Raw genomic sequence first — 16051 nt, forward strand, 5'->3', positions numbered from 1 at the left:
ATGGCCCAATAAAATAAAATAAAATAAACGACAGAAAAAAGGGCGTCCCAAACACGTTCTATGAAGGTTGATACGCGTTCCGCTAGTTAAAGGAACAGTCGAAGTTGTATAAAAATCTCCTCTTCGTCCCATAGTTTGTACTAGTATCGTACCACGTGCCACGTTCCATATGTTCTTGGAACTTGGCTGCTAATCTGATTTTTGAACGGAGCTGTGGTAGTGAATTGTAATCTTATTTTTGAACGAGAGTGGTCTCGAACGAACTCAATCATTAAGCGCGTGGGATTCCCGAGGCCAAGTTCCACGTGCCGCATGAGACTACAGTACGTTATTTCCCTGTGAATCTCGATGCACGGAGGCCATGCCATGCCATTGCCCGTTGCCATGGCAGACGAGACGACGGCATGGCGCGGGCTTTGGTGAGCGTAAAAACTGCCACAGTGATCCTACTCCTAGTCTGATTCCTACCGCGCCGTTTGGGTGAATCCCGAGCGAGCATCAGGGCCCCAGCCCCACCCCCCGCCCCAGCTGCGCTCAGAGCCCTGCCAAATACTTAAAATGCAACTAGATTTTGGTGGAGAGCTGACGAGAATCACTTCTCCATTTACACTACAAACTGAGAGCTTAAAAAAACCCGCTCTCCACTGTTTCCCGCTACTCCCCGTTCATTTAACACATGAATCAATTCGGAATTAATTCTTACCTGCTCCCCTCCTTGCTTTACACTGGAATAGCTCCCTTAGAGAATCAAGAAGTGAGCGAAGCTCTACCAGAATGCATGCCAATGCCAAGTCACTGACTCAACAGTGACTCGGCTGCCGAAAAACTACTGCCCCCACGCCGCCGTACATTCGCTGAAACCTGAGACTGCGACGTGGGGTCCAAGACCCAGCGGAGATGCGACGTGAGCGGCAAATGTAGCAGTCTCCTGCTGCGGCGCACGCCGGGTTATTAGACAAATCCATCGCAAATTCGCAATACAATACAGAGCAGTACACCTACCAACGTGTCCATGTGCCTTCGACCTTCGTTCACCGTACTTATGGCACGCGTCGTCATTGTTCATTTGTTCATTACTCTAATCTTGAGGAGCTTGTCTAATCCATTCAGTAATAATAACGGTACTTTCAAAGACTCCAACGATATGAAAATAAGATTGCTACTACTTCAAAGATGATTTGCATGATGCCACTGCCACATTGATGGTTTCGATCGAGCAACCCACACTCCCAAGTCCCAGCCTCTATTGGAATCATCTCTCCGATGGTACTGGTACAGCAATTATGCCGCGGGTAGCGTGGTCGATTCTGAAAATAATCCCCAACAAAGAAACCATTTGTTAATGGCAGTGGGTTTAGTTAACTCCTACTCCCTCTTGATCATTTGCTCATTTTTTTTAAACATATACGAGTAAGCTGGTTGGTGGATTCTGTCTACACTAACCACTGATTTTCAAATACTTTTCCCTCTGAATTCTGATTCGGGCGCGTCTTCCTGTGTGGGCCGTTTCTTTTTCTCTCCCTGTCAAAGATCTGGAAATTGGAAATAAATTGACCAATTGAACTAGTAGCCAGCAGGTTAGTAGAAACCGTTAAGCATACCGAACGCAATGGCGACTCCATATTATGAAATGGGCCGATCATACGTATCATTTTCGTCCTTTTTTTCTCGCATCTAGCTAGCCAGAGCCCAGAGAGTAACAAAGTCTATAGTTTAAAGTAGAGGCAATGAAATTTTGGATCTGAGATGTCCGGCCGTCGGCAAGATTTTATACATGTGTAACGGCCGTATGACGAATATATGGCGGTATACTACATCAGAATGATATATAGCTAGGTAGTTGCACACAATAGATTAATACTGGCATGTGGATTACGAATCAAAATATCATCATCACTTTATCTGGGTAAGGGCGCGTTTAGATCAATTTTTTTTTTGGGTTTTGGCTACTGTAGCACTTTCGTTTGTATTTGGCAATTAGTGTCTAATTATTGACTAATTAGGTTCGAAAGTTTCGTCTCGCGATTTCTCACCCAACTGTGCAATTAGTTTTTTTTCCGTCTACATTTAGTACTCCATGCATATGCCGTAAGATTTGATGTGACAGATACTGCGCAAAATTTTTTGGAATCTAAACATGCCCCAAGTTTCCTCTCCGTCCCTCGGGCGTCGGGCCTGGCAGCCCACAGAATTGCTGCGGATAGGGAAGTAATTCAGGATAGCTGCTCCTAGTCCAACCGGGCTCCCACCTGTCTTTCTTGCCCCAACCGATGATGTGCATATGCTGCTGCTAAAAGCTATCTGGTCAGGTCTGTGATGCACTGACGACAGAATATCGTCGGCAGTCCACCGATCGAATTTTTTACAATTTGGCCTTTTTTTTGAAAGTTTCTCACAAATAGACCCCTGGCGGAAAGAATTCCGGAAATGGACCTTTAGCTCGGCGCCATTGACGCTGACGCCGAGCTAGGCGCCAGCGTCTCTGGCGCCGAGGTCCTGGGCACGGTCGCTGCCCTGCCAGGGGGCTCGGCGCCAGAGTGACTGGCGCCGAGCTCGGCGCCGTAGATCTTGGCACTAAGCTCGGCGCCAGTCACTCTAGCGCCGAGCTCGGAAATATCAGCCGGGCCCGCGTCTTTCCTTTCTTCTTCTCCCTCTCTCGCCCTAGCCGAGCACTGCCGCCGCCGCCGCCCGCGCCCGTGCCCCCGCCGCGCCAGCGCGCCCGCGCAGCGCCCGAGGCCGCCCCCACCCCACGCCGCGCCCCTCGCCGCGTCGCGCCCCGCGCCGCGCTGTTGCCCGTGGTTGGCCGCCGCGCCGCGCCACCTCCACCGCGGTCCTCGCCTTGCCCTCCACCGTCGGCCTCGGCCGCGGCCCGCCTTGCCGCCCTCCACCGCCGGCCTCGCCCCGCCTTGCCGCCGTCGGCGTGCCTCCCGTGCCCGTCGAGCCGGCGTGCCCCGAGCATCCCGCGCCCGCCGCGCGCCACCGCTGTCGTATCACCCGGAAGAACTAGGCGTGAGAGAGGAACTCCATTTGTTACTGATCCAGAGCAGTACGAGTGCGGCAAGTGCGGTAGACTTGGCCACAACTCACGAAGTTGCCGTTGGCAGATTAGTGAGGTAGGACTATTGGTTTATATTATTATTTTATATTTGTCGTATTCATATATTTAGTTATACATGTCTTAATTTATGCTTGTATTTGTGTCAATTACTTATACATTTCTAAGTTCATGTTTTATTGTATATTGAAATTCTAATTCATTCACTTTTTTGTAGGATGGATCAATTCCACCTGCTCGACCCGACGTACGAGGCGACCCACCGAGGACGTCTCATAGCGCTGGGGCAGGTAATAATCTATAAGTTTTATTCGTACATGTGTTCGTGAAGTAACAGGAGACTATGTTTTATTCGATGCAGGACCTTCCGCACCTTCGTCCTAGAACCCACAGTGGGTTCTTGGACATGCGGTACGACGATAGGTATACTCCTTTCCTACAAAGAGCTGGCCTGGATGTCATCTCTTTTCAGGTTCGTCATGGGTTGCCCAAGTTTAACTCAGCGGCCATAACTGCGTTGGTAGACAGGTATTAAAGTGAATCATTGCCTCTATTCATGGCCATTTGTTCATGCGATTGACTTTTTGACAAGTAATCTTGCTTTGTCTTAAATATAGGTGGCGGCCGGAGACTCACAGCTTCCACCTACCTTTCGGAGAGATGACAGTCTCACTCTAGGACTGTCAGAAGATGCTAGGCCTAAGGATTCACGGCAACCCAGTCACCGGGCAGTGCAGGTCAGAGAGCTGGAGAGCACGAGTGGAAGTCTTCCTTGGGCGTGAGCTTGGCGAGCAAGGGGCTCGCACTGCTGGAGTTCCCATCTCCTGGCTACGTGAAGAGTTTTCACAGTGCCCCGAGGAGGCAGATGAGGAGACAGTTGGGTACTACTACTGGGCGTGGATCCTACACCTTTTTGCCTGCGTTCTCTTTCCCGACGCCACTGGTGACAGTGTGTCCTGGATGTGGATCCACTACCTCAGTGACTGGGACCAGGCGGGTCTATACAGCTGGGGCTCTGCAGTCTTGTGTTTTCTATACCGGCAGCTGTGCGAGGGGTGTCGTCGGTCTTCGGCCAACCCGTCACTTGGTGGATGCGTATACCTATTATAGCTGTGGATGTGGGCTCGTTTTCTAGTTGGCCATCCAGAGGTTCTGGATCGTCGTGAGTGGTTCCAAGGCTAGCCTCCATGTCGCCAGCCGACGTGGGCGTACCTTTGGGACCAGGTAAGGGTTTCGCACACGAGGATAGACCGGACATACATTGAGTTCACGAACGAGCTAGACACGCTGACGACGTCTAGTGTAAGTAAATTTTATTTTCCATACCGCTTTGAAAAGGATTAGTATACCATCTAACATCTTATTTGGACATGTTGCAGGTGGAGTGGGAGCCGTATGGTGGAGCGAACGCACTTCCTTTTCAACAGAGCAACGTTTATGGGGCCGACGATGACTTCTATAGGATGAGGTGCCCTCTAATATGCTTTTATGCTGTCGAGTTCCACCTGCCAGATAGGGTTGCACGTCAATTTGGAGTGAGACAGCTTTGGCCTACGGCTCTGTTCTCGACTCGCGTTGACTTACACAAGTAAGTGTTTTGATATCTCAAATGTCTCATGATGATGGTCCATTTCTATTAATATGGTGACACGTACATGGATTCATGTAACGATGACATACGTGCAGGTTGGATCATCAGAGGAACAAGAAGATTTTTGACTGGGAGAGGCACCACCAGTCCTTGATTCAGGAATGGGAGGAGATGCACGACAACGTAGACAACAACAACGAGCCGCACACGAACCATGAGTTCAGGCGGTACCAAGCTTGGTACCAGCGTGCGACACGTTGCAGGCTGAGGTCACAGTGGACCGAAGCTGACTACGCCGACATCAAGTCCTCCGACGATGAAGATACGGTGACTTGTGCAGGAAGGTAGGTGGAGGCAGGACCAATCTTGGACAGAGTGGTAAGCCAATTGCATTATTTATGTACGTTAAGTTGCATAAGAATACATTAGGCGTTCTTGGACCGACATTACAAGTTATCTATTTTAGTTAGTGCCACATTCGAGCCGTATCACCTTTATAATACGTTAGATTGTTGTACAAAAGAAAACCAAACCTATTGCTATCTGTTTAGAAGTATTATTACTAAAAACTTTGTTGCAGGGCAATACACTCAAATGCTCAGTTGAAGAGATTGAGCGCATTTGGCCGAGAGTCAGTGACGACTACATACATGGCTTCCTAGACGTAAGATTTAAAATATTCTTGCAAACATATCATTAATACGGTAGATTCTTTTAGTTAACATAGTTTTGTACAACAGAGGCTGTCACGTCGTCTACGCCGTGCGGCTGGATGTTGTGGTTGCAGGACAGACACGACGCCAGATGTGCATGTTCCTTCCGCAGCCAGAGGAGGCTTGGGTTCCTCTAGCCAAGCAGCTACAGGGGACGAGGACGAGGAGGACGACAACGACGATGACATGGACAAGAGGCACGATGAGCTTGGCCCCTCTCAGCTCCATGACGCTCCCTCGACTCATCCTACACCACCTCTAGGCACTAGGCGACGCCGTCTGTGTGACCCTTACACTCTAGGCACCAGCGCTCTGGGTCACAAGGGTAAGGGCAAGAGTAAGAGACAGTGGGGGATGTGGTAGCTGTTAGTATGAACTGTTATGGATTTTGTATTTACTTTTCTATAACTATTTGGGACTGTATGGGCATTGTGGACTATTTGGACTTTGCATGACATATTATGTTGGTTGTGATGTTCGTTGTGGTTGCATTATGCTCCTTGGATGATTAAATGTTTGAAATATATATTGATGTCTCTGTTTGTAACTGTGGATGCTCCTAAAACAAGGCAAACTCTTGTGAATTTTTCCCATGAAACATTAATCATACTACACTTCTACAAAGGCACAAATGTAGTACATACGCTTTGTAGATGAATCTAGGGTTACCAAGCAACAGTGAACGAATCTATGCTTTTCATACAATAAACATAGACTTTTTAGATACAAGGACAGCATCGAATTATCACATCACTAATATAGTACTGGCATGTAAGGAAGCATAACTCCAATGTATCTCCACCATCCATCTTATGACTGTTTGATCCAAGGGCTAAGGTGAAGAGGCACATGGATCACTGACATGGCACATTGAGAGGCCTCCATTCCTCCTCTCAACCTATAAATAACCACTCACTCCCTCTCATTCACACACACAACAAGGAAGAACACTCCTCAGCATTTGCTTTCGTTGCAGTACCAATGTCTGGAGGGTCGTCCAAAGGGAGAGGAAAGGGGAATGGAACTACCTGGGGGTGAGAGGGTCCTCTTGGTCCCGATTTCTTTGAGGAAGCTCTTTATGAGAGGTTTCCAGTTGAGAGCAAAAGTGATTTCACCAAAGAGGCACCACTAAGAGGATACGATAAAAGGAAAGAAGAGTGGCCAAAATGCATGCATGGTGAGGACTGCCTAGTGTAGATGTTCACCGAGGGAATAGATAGAGGTCATCGTTTCTTCAAATGCCCGCGAGCATGGGTAATTGCTATTACTATTTGTTTCTTCAAAAAGTTGGTCTTGTATATAACTTACACGACATACTTATTGTAGTCTTCCTTGGCTGAAGAAAACTATGGGTTCAGTAGGTGGGTCGATCCTCAACCTATTTATCCATATGCGGAGTATATCTACTACCTATAGGACCGTATCTTCGATCTAGAAAGGGAAGTTAGCAGCGGTTACAAGGACGACAAACAGGACGACAACAACAATGGTGCCGATTCACAGGAGGGACTCTACAATGATCCATATTACACCTGCCCTAACCACAAGAACAAGGGGCCTCCCTCGTCACCCCCGCCACCACCACCACCAATAACAGGAGGCTACTATGGAGAAGGTGCAACACAATTTGCTATGTGGCCACACTATTAGGATGACTTTATCTTTTTCACATGTACCCAGGTTTAATTACCTAAGACATGGTTTAATTACCTAAGGCATGTTAGGTTTAGTCGAAGGAAACCCTATACCCAGGTTCGGTACATGTAGTCACATGCCATTTAATGTGTTTCGTGTGTTGATTTATATAATGGCGTACGACATTAGGTTTTTTTGCAGCACGTGTTCACATTTCAATACGTCCGTATCATTAAGCGGAATATTAAGACCATAGATAATGAAACAACCACATAATGAAAAGTTTAATACTATGCCACATTACACAACATATTAATACTACAACTACGTGCCGACAGTAGACATAGGGGCAAATGCACTTCCAAATCCTTAGTCTGAAACGTACTGAGTAAGCAACTCATCATTCGAGTACTAGTCCTCTACTACAACCCTGTTGCTGTGGCTAGGCTCAACTGCGTTGCTCTGACCTGCCTGTCGCTTGTAGTAAGTGGCCTTCGCTTCATCTGCGGCCACAGCGACCTGAGTGAAGAACGCGTCGTCATCCTCCTCCGCCTGTAAGCCCGCCTTTGCTAGAGCGATGAGCTCGCTCAGTCTTCTAGTGTCGTCCTCAACCTCCTGCGCCTGCATGCCCGCCTTTGCTAGAGCGATGAGCTCACTAAGTCTACCAGTGTCGTCCTCAGCCTCCTGCGCCTGCATGCCCGCCTCTGTTAGAGCAATGAGCTCACTTAGTCTGCCAGTGTCGTCCTCATCCTCGCCCCCCTCATCAGACAACACAATCGGTGATTGAACGGTGCGACCAGCTCGTGATCTATGCTCATCTAACTTCTTCTCCTCATACCTTGCACGAGCCACCTCTGTGGCATGTTCCTCGCTGCAACCAATCCCTTCATGTATAAAATACAATCAGTTAGCAACGCGATTATATTACATTTAAAATCAGGCAACGAAAAAAAGGCTTTCAAGCACTCACTGGCGCATAATGCAGCAACATGCTCGTTCAAGACCTGCATCTGTACTCTTGTCTCCTCCCTTGCCTCCTGGCTTGCCCTCTCCTCCTCTAACGTCATCCGCCTCTCTAGTCCCCATTTGTTAAGCCCAACATCGATCGAGTTACAAATACCGCGTTGTCTAGCAAACTCATGTATCTTTTCTTTGTGATGTTTAACGAATAGGTTGACGTAGTCAGGTCCATATCCCCTCTTCCGTGCAATTAGTTTCCTCTTCTTCAGTTCATCCAAGAACTTAGCTTGACCATCGTAATGTTCCCACCTGTATTTCCTAGTGCTCTATTCAAAAGAAATATTATATCATATATGTCTTAGCAAAAGAAATAAAATACGATTTCATGTTTACCACAAAAATAACGAACCTCTTCGTACTCAACCATATGGCCGCAATAATGGCCTATTCCAAGCTCCGAAGGGACTAGGCCATAGTTAGATTTAACACCACATTCGCATATGACAGGAGGTGCTTTGTAGATTACCCTTTCTTTCTTCTTTTCCTTAACCTTCCGCAGTTCTTCCGACCATTGGTTCTTAGGACCATACAACCACTCCTTGAAACGACACTTCGCCATTGAAAACACCTAAATACGGAGACATTAGTACATGAACACATATAGCTCAAGATTTCAACACATACACTTTGCACTTACTTCATGCTTGTTTGGACACACAAACTCCAACATATTCTCAGGGTTTATCATAGCTCGATCTCCGCAATCGCACAGAGGAGGTTCCTCGAGTCGTCTAACTATGGCTAGGTGCTTCTCCTTAGCTATCATTGGTGGAGGGTTAGGGGGGGTGGAACCCATCGCTTAAAGTGCTCACGTGGATGTCTCCCTCTAAACCAATCGTCGAAAAAGAGGTACCTAGGATCAAACTTGTCTGCACCATCGATCCACTGAAAGAAAAAGCACCTCTCATGGTCCTACACAACGAGATTCTAACAAAATATTAGTAACATACTTACACAAATAAAGAAAAAGGATAGTGCAAATAATTTCTTACATTAAACCGACTACATGTATAGAAGCAACGCGCCGCTGTGTCCGGATATTTCGATTGAAAAACATGGGCCGGGAAACCATAGTCACAGTTAGGGATAGGGAGGTCAGGAGGGACGAGGGCATCTTTGCTAGACGCGTCGGGGTATAATTCTCTTAGACGACCCCGTTTCCACCAAAACTCCTCCCGAAACATTTCTTGCATCTAACAAAATGGATGTAATTTAACAAACATAAATCAAAACCTCACAAATAAATATCAATGAGAACCATAACTACAATACAACCAATTTCGTTCTAATAACCGAAAGCGGTTAATATTAAACCCTAAACCTAGGGTTTCCCATTTGATCCACAACAATGAATCCATAACATAACTACATGCACCTAGGTTTGCTAGCTTTTTCCACGCCTTGGAATCAACCTACGGTTGTATAATACATATATCGAGGGATACAATGAAACCCTAAGTGATGACGATTCTTAGGTTCAAAAATCCGACTAATATATGTCGAATCGATGCAAAAAAATAAGGAGGGGAGCGAGGATACCTTGCTCTCGAAGATCTACGGATCAAATCAAGGTTTTCAAGGTCCAATATGACGATTCGTGAAGTAGGGTGAAGTGGGAAGAGGAAAACCCGAGAGGGAGGAGAAAGAAGAGGAAGAACGCTCGGGCAGGAAGCTTGGGCCGAGGTTAAATGCAGGGAGCTCAGCGCCAGTCACTCTGGCGCCGAGCCCCCTGGCAGGGCACCGACCATGCCCAGGACCTCGGCGCCAGAGACGCTGGCGCCAGCATCAATGGCGCCGAGCCAAGGGTCCATTTCCAGAATTATTTCCGCCAGGGGTCTATTTGTGAGAAACTTTCAAAAAAGGGCCAAATTGTAAAAAAATCGGGTCCACCGAGGGGTATCCCGCGATGGTAGATTTGTCGATGGGGATGCGCGTAATCAGGAACCGAATAGTGACATAAGGTGCAGAGACAACGATTTAGACAGGTTCGGGCCGTCTAATCGACGTAATACCCTACGTCCTGTGTCTTTGGTGTATTGTATTGAATACATGATGTATGGATCGTGGATCTAGATGGATCGTCTATGTATCTTGTCCGCTAGGGGACTCCTACCTCTCCTTATATACTCTGGAGGAGGTAGGGTTACAAGGAAAGTATCATATTTCATACTATACAATGTCTTGCGGTACACGCCGAGCAGCGCCGTTCACGCCTTGATCTTGTGGGCTGGGCCACCTCTGATGGTACGGCCCATGTCTTGTCTTGAGGATACCGGGGGCCATACCCTATAGCTAGTCCCCGAGCCTAACAGTAGGTGATGTAGTCACGTGGTGTCAGGGTCAGAAAGTAGAAAACCAGCCGGGCAGGTAGCCAGTCCCCGGGCGTAGCCTCGAGATAAGAAAAGCGCACATTCACCGCAAGGTGAAGTGTGCCCACTTAGTCCCCGAGCCTGCTGGAAGATGAAGAATGAATCTTGTAGCAGTGTCAAAGAAAAAGAAGTCTGAAAGCTTGCCGACGTTGTCTAACATGCGCGTATCAAGACCCCAGACGTGCTGCCCAAGATTAGCACCCTGATCCGAACAGCATGGAGTAGCTTTGATAGCACACCGACGAGACGTAGCAAGATTCGAGCAGCAAGGGAGTCCCCGGCGTTGCTGACGATGTCCGAGCACCGAAGAGCGAGGAGTCCCCAGCGTCGCTGGTGATGTCCGAGCACCGAGGAGCGAGGAGTCCCCGGCGTCACTGGCGTTGTCCGAGCACCGAGGAGCGAGGAGTCCCCGGCGTCGCTGGCGACGTCCGAGCACCGAGGAGCGAGGAGTCCCCGACGCCGCTGGCAATGTCCGAGTACCGCGATATCCGAGCACCGAGGAGCGAGGAGTCCCCGGTGCCGCTGGCGTTGTCCGAGCACCGAGGAGCGAGGAGTCCCCGGCGTCGCTGGCGTTGTCCGAGCACCGAGGAGCGAGGAGTCCCCAGCATCACTGGCGATGTCCGAGCACCGAGGAGCGAGGAGACCCCGACGCTGTTGGCGATGACCGAGCACCGTGGAGCGAGGAGTCCCCGGCGTCGCTGACGATGACCGAGCAACGAGGAGTCCCCGGCGTCGCTGGCGATGTCCGAGCACCGAGGAGTCCCCGGCGTAGCTGGCGATGTTCGAGCACCGAGGAGCGAGGAGTCCTCGGCGTCGCTGGCGATGTCCGAGCACCGAGGAGCGAGGAGTTTCCGGCGTAGCTGGCGATGCCCGAGCACCGAGGAGTCCCCGGCGTAGGCGATGTCCGAGCACCGAGAAGTCTCCAGCGTAGCTGGCGACGTGCGTGCGGTGAAGTGTGCCCACTTAGTCCTCGAGCACGAAGAATCTGAGCGCCGAGGAGTAACCAGTATAGCTGGCGATGAAGCACGAGCGATGAACAGTCTGGTCAACTGGTCGGCGGCGAAGTGAGCGTTGAGTAGAAATGACCGGCGAACAGTCCGATCAACTGGTCGGCGATGAAGTCCATGAACCTAGCGGTTCGACCAGTTTATCGGTGGAGAAGTCCGAGCACCAGGTGATCCGATCACCTGGACTCTGATCCTGCAAAACAAATATGTAGAATGGTTAGTACATGATGTAAAAATAAACAAACTCCAGAGAAAAAATAGCGTATGTAGCTTGGAGATCAGTTGGTGCAAAGATGTATTTATACTTAATATAAACCGCCCGAACAGTTAGTGTGTAGCTGAGTCTTCAGCCCTAACTAGCCCGTTAACCATAACGCGGGGCGCGGAGCCCGTGCACGTGTAAGAAGAATAAAGCATCGCTAAGGAGCCGCTGCCGACCACCCATAACGCAGAGGGCAGACGCTCGTGCACGCGTAGGGAGGAGCCGGAGATACGGCCGTCTCTGGAGGCGTCCGAGCGTCAACAGGACTGTTCGGGGGTTCAGAAAATCGTTTGGAGTGCAAATATGGAGAAAACAGCTCAGAGAAACATTATGGCGATATACGAAGATTGGATAATATTTAGAAAAATATTAAAGTGTGACTTAACTTTAGACAGAAAGTCTGGTTGACGACGTATGGCGTTATCTGGTCGGCGTTGAAGACGAGCACCTGACGGGCGGTGAGTTGTTGGTGAAGGCGACCTCGGAGGTGGTTCCGAGATCGAATCTGGTTTGCTAGAGACGTGAAGTCCCGTCGCAGGCTGCTGGAAAGTCGTCGTTGCCGTGATGTCGAGCCCGTCAGGTTGCTGAAGGACGCCGCCGCAGGAAGTCAGGTTGCCACGAGCGGCGTCGATCTTGAGATCTCATCTGGTCCGCCATGGATCAGCGCGTACACCTCTACCTGGCGCACCAACTGTCGATAGAATATCGTCAGCAGTCCACCGAGGGGTATCCCGCGATGGTAGATTTGTCGGTGGGGATGCGCGTAATCAGGAACCGGATGGTGACACAAGGTTCAGAGATAGCGATTTAGACATGCTTGGGCCGTCTGATCGACGTAATACCCTACGTCATGTGTCTTTGGTGTATTATATTAAATACATAATGTATGGATCATGGATCTAGATGGATCGTCTATATATCTTGTCCGCTAAGAGACCCCTACCTCTCCTTATATACTCTGGAGGAGGTAGTGTTACAAAAAAAAGTATTCTATTAGGTACTATACAATATCCGTGCATGCCTTGATCTTGTGAGCTAGATCACCTCTGATAATACGGTCCATGTCTTATCTTAAAGATACTGGAGACCATACCCCGCATGCACCGTCAACAAAACGACTGCTGCCCTGCCCGCCTGCGGGAGGGAGCAAAGCGAAGCGATCGCTACTCCTATTTAACGGACGGAGGCGGGGGCAGAGGAAACAAATGAATACTACTACCACCATTGCTAGTGCTAGACGGGCAGAGACACAGCGCAGGCGACGGCAGGGTGGGTGGCCATCGGAATCACGGACGACGGCGACTGGATCACGGCGAGGTACCTCCTCTCGTCGATTCTCGGGCGGAACCTTAGAAGGGACTGGGAGGGTCGACGGGGGACTCCTCGTCGACGCAGTCCACCACCAGAGGGTGCGATCTGCCGTCGCTTGTTTCGTTCCTACTACTACGAGCTCAGCTCAGCTACCACACAACAATGCCCGCTTTAAGCACAGCTCCTGGTGCTGGCAACAAAATGTCTGCTTCTCCACTACAATGCCATCCTATATCTATCGAGTATCGACGTCTCGACGATGCAGCTACCAACGAAGATAGATAGCCATATTTGCGAACTGAACCTTCAAAGCTGCCAGGTTCCTCGTGATAAAACCGATCCACTCGAGCTCAAATCATCAACTTGACAGATGTATTCACATTTACTAAATTTATTCCAAGATGATAGATGACTTCCCCATCGTCAACAAAAAACACATGTGGTAACTAAGTTGCATGCGCTCTACGTCTGTATCGTGACTTGCCTAAAAAAAGGAGGCATATTTTTGAGACCAGACTAGTGGACTAGATGGGACTGCCCTTAATACAACCTCTATACATGCGAAACAACATAAATGAAAACCTTCCCTGAAACTTGAGCTTGGTGCTGTTAAATACGTCGATCATTGGACAGCCGCCATCAGGCGCTTTGCTATCCAGATCAGTAAAATAATAAAATAATAGTAAACATAGCCCACGTTGTTGATGGCGAGGTGGTTCCTGATGATGCGCCGGGGCTTTGCGTACCACATGTATCTGTACGTGCAGCGGCGGCGATGGCTGGCCGTCGGCACAGGATGTATCTCGGCGAATTTGCATCTTCAGGTGTGGCGCCAGAAGGATTTGGCACAGCGACTTGGGCGAGCTGCCAAAGGCGATATGCATGAGCATCTACAGGGCGTCTGTAACACCCCAGGTGTTTGTCACCAGTTAAGCAGTGGGTTTGAGCTCAAACATGACATGTCAAGTGGTAATGAAGGTGTCAAGATCAAATCTACATGACGGAGCTCCAACTTAAACTTGGGCCACTCACATTTGCTTACATATGGACCCTTGTTAAGATTATGCAAGAGTAACGTTAAACATGCTTATTCTATGTACATTACATCCACATGCATCCATCTAGACCCGTGGAAAAGTTTCATTAAGTTTGTAATCAAAAAGTCACATTAAATGATAAGTTATATCTTTGCATGAATTACTTTATCAAGTAGATGGAAACCTATGACGTCAACCAAACCTTGCAACCTTGCTCCAACAACTCTAATTGAACTCTACAACAAAAGTTATGAAGGGTTCGTGTTGAGCAAAGATGGAGAAAATATCCGAAAATCATGGAAACCCTAGATTCTATAGCAAAAGGGCTTTGCGTTGACCGAGAAATAAAGTTGACTTCTGGACCAGATATGAGGTTTGACCAAAAATAAAGGTTGAATAAAAGTTTGATTATAACAAACTTTGTTAAAAGACCAAGTCATGATTCGGTTTCAAAATGGATCAAAACAAGGCTCAAAGTCTAATAAAAAGCTAAATATCATGATTTTTGGTTAAGTAGATCTTGAGTTATACTTGCTTAAATATCAATGGTTGTTCCTGCCCAAACTCTGACAGGGTTACCTTATTGGTATTGTCGGGCCTTCTTAATAGTAGAATTAGCTTTAGGTGTTTACAATAAAGTTGTTTAGAATTTGATAAGTTTTCTAAAAAATCTAGAACCACATTTACTGGACATGTATAACTCCAATTATAGCTGTTTAAAGTGGCATGTCAGTTTCTGTCTATGTTTTGGACAGAGATGCAATTATTGAATTAATTGACCCTTCTAACTGTAGAATCATTTCAATATGAGAATAAGAAAGTTGTAGGTAACTTCCTAAGCTTTTCAAAAAGTTATGGTTCATGTTTGTTGGAGATCTCGAACTCCAGTTATGCTTCTCTGAAGTTCCTATCAGTTTTCTGTACCACTGCTGTTGGATTGCAATTGCAGTTTTGATTGTGCAATTATTTTCGTGGTGTAAATGATGTTTGCTATAGTTGTAGTGAATACAAAAGTTGTAGCAAATTCCATGGTCTTGCTTGTGTTCAAAATGTAAGGCCATAGGCCTGATAGTGTATGAGTTACATGACTTTTAAGTCTCCTGTCAGGTTTTGATTGTATTCTGAGCATATCTGAAAGATGCTAGTGTTTGATCTAGTTAGGATTTGAATGAGCTTTTGGTGATAATAACAAAGTTGTAGATAATTCATGTATCTAGCTGCTGTTAAAATTTGGTGGTATTTGGCCTTGTGGTTTGTGAGTTATGCCTGTTTAAAGTTGGATTTCAGAAATGGCTGCTCTCTGACAATTGTGGATCAGTTTCTGTAAATGGGTATATTTGACTTAGTTAACTTGAGAATCATGCTAAGATGATTAAAGATGAATTGTAGAAAATTCTATAAGCTTTCCAAAAATGTCTTCTAGCAAGCCATTTGGATTTGTGCAACTCTAGTTATAGCTAAATCTTGTAGCTGCTATTTGCATGTCTAGAAATTGGCAGATTCCAATTATAGTGTTTGCTTGTATATTGCAAAGTGTGACTTATGCCTTGAATGATGACTGAGTTAGAGCACCTAAGATCTTGGGAAACTTGTGTCATGCTTGGTGTTGTCGTCTTCTTTGCCATCTTAGCATGATAGATTGTGTGATGTTTAAGTTAAGCATCGCAAAGTACTTGAGTGTGTTAGTGTAAACTATGCTTGTCTTTCTTGCTATTTTGTGATGCGTCTCATGGTACTATTCTTCATATTTATGCACTTGTATATTGCATCTCATCTAGGTACGCTAGATGCACCACGTGAAGGATAAGATGTTGGAGCCAAACCCGAAGATTTGGTTTGGTGGATATATCCCGAAGATGAAAGGACTAAGTAAGTGCTAGGACCGGAGATATCACCATGACAGTGCAAGCTAACTGAACTAACTTGTGTCGGATCCCAGGCAAGCCCCGGAGCATATTAAGCCTCCTAATTTCTGAAATACAGTTAAAGTATTATTGTTACATATATATATTGTTGCATTAAGTTTAGGTGTTGGATGCAAACACTTGCTG

At 47.4% G+C, this 16051-nt stretch overlaps 1 protein-coding gene across 1 annotated transcript; it reads right to left on the reverse strand.

Annotated features, from left to right (window-relative positions):
- Window positions 1-2590: 2590 nt before the first annotated feature.
- LOC136470766 (putative glycine-rich cell wall structural protein 1) lies at window positions 2591-2959 on the reverse strand. Its single transcript, XM_066468500.1, has one exon. The coding sequence runs from the start codon at window positions 2957-2959 to the stop codon at window positions 2591-2593; it is 369 nt and encodes a 122-aa protein (XP_066324597.1).
- Between the last annotated feature and the right edge of the window lie 13092 nt (window positions 2960-16051).

This window comes from Miscanthus floridulus, chromosome 8 (assembly GCF_019320115.1).
Source record: "Miscanthus floridulus cultivar M001 chromosome 8, ASM1932011v1, whole genome shotgun sequence".
NCBI lineage: Eukaryota > Viridiplantae > Streptophyta > Magnoliopsida > Poales > Poaceae > Miscanthus > Miscanthus floridulus.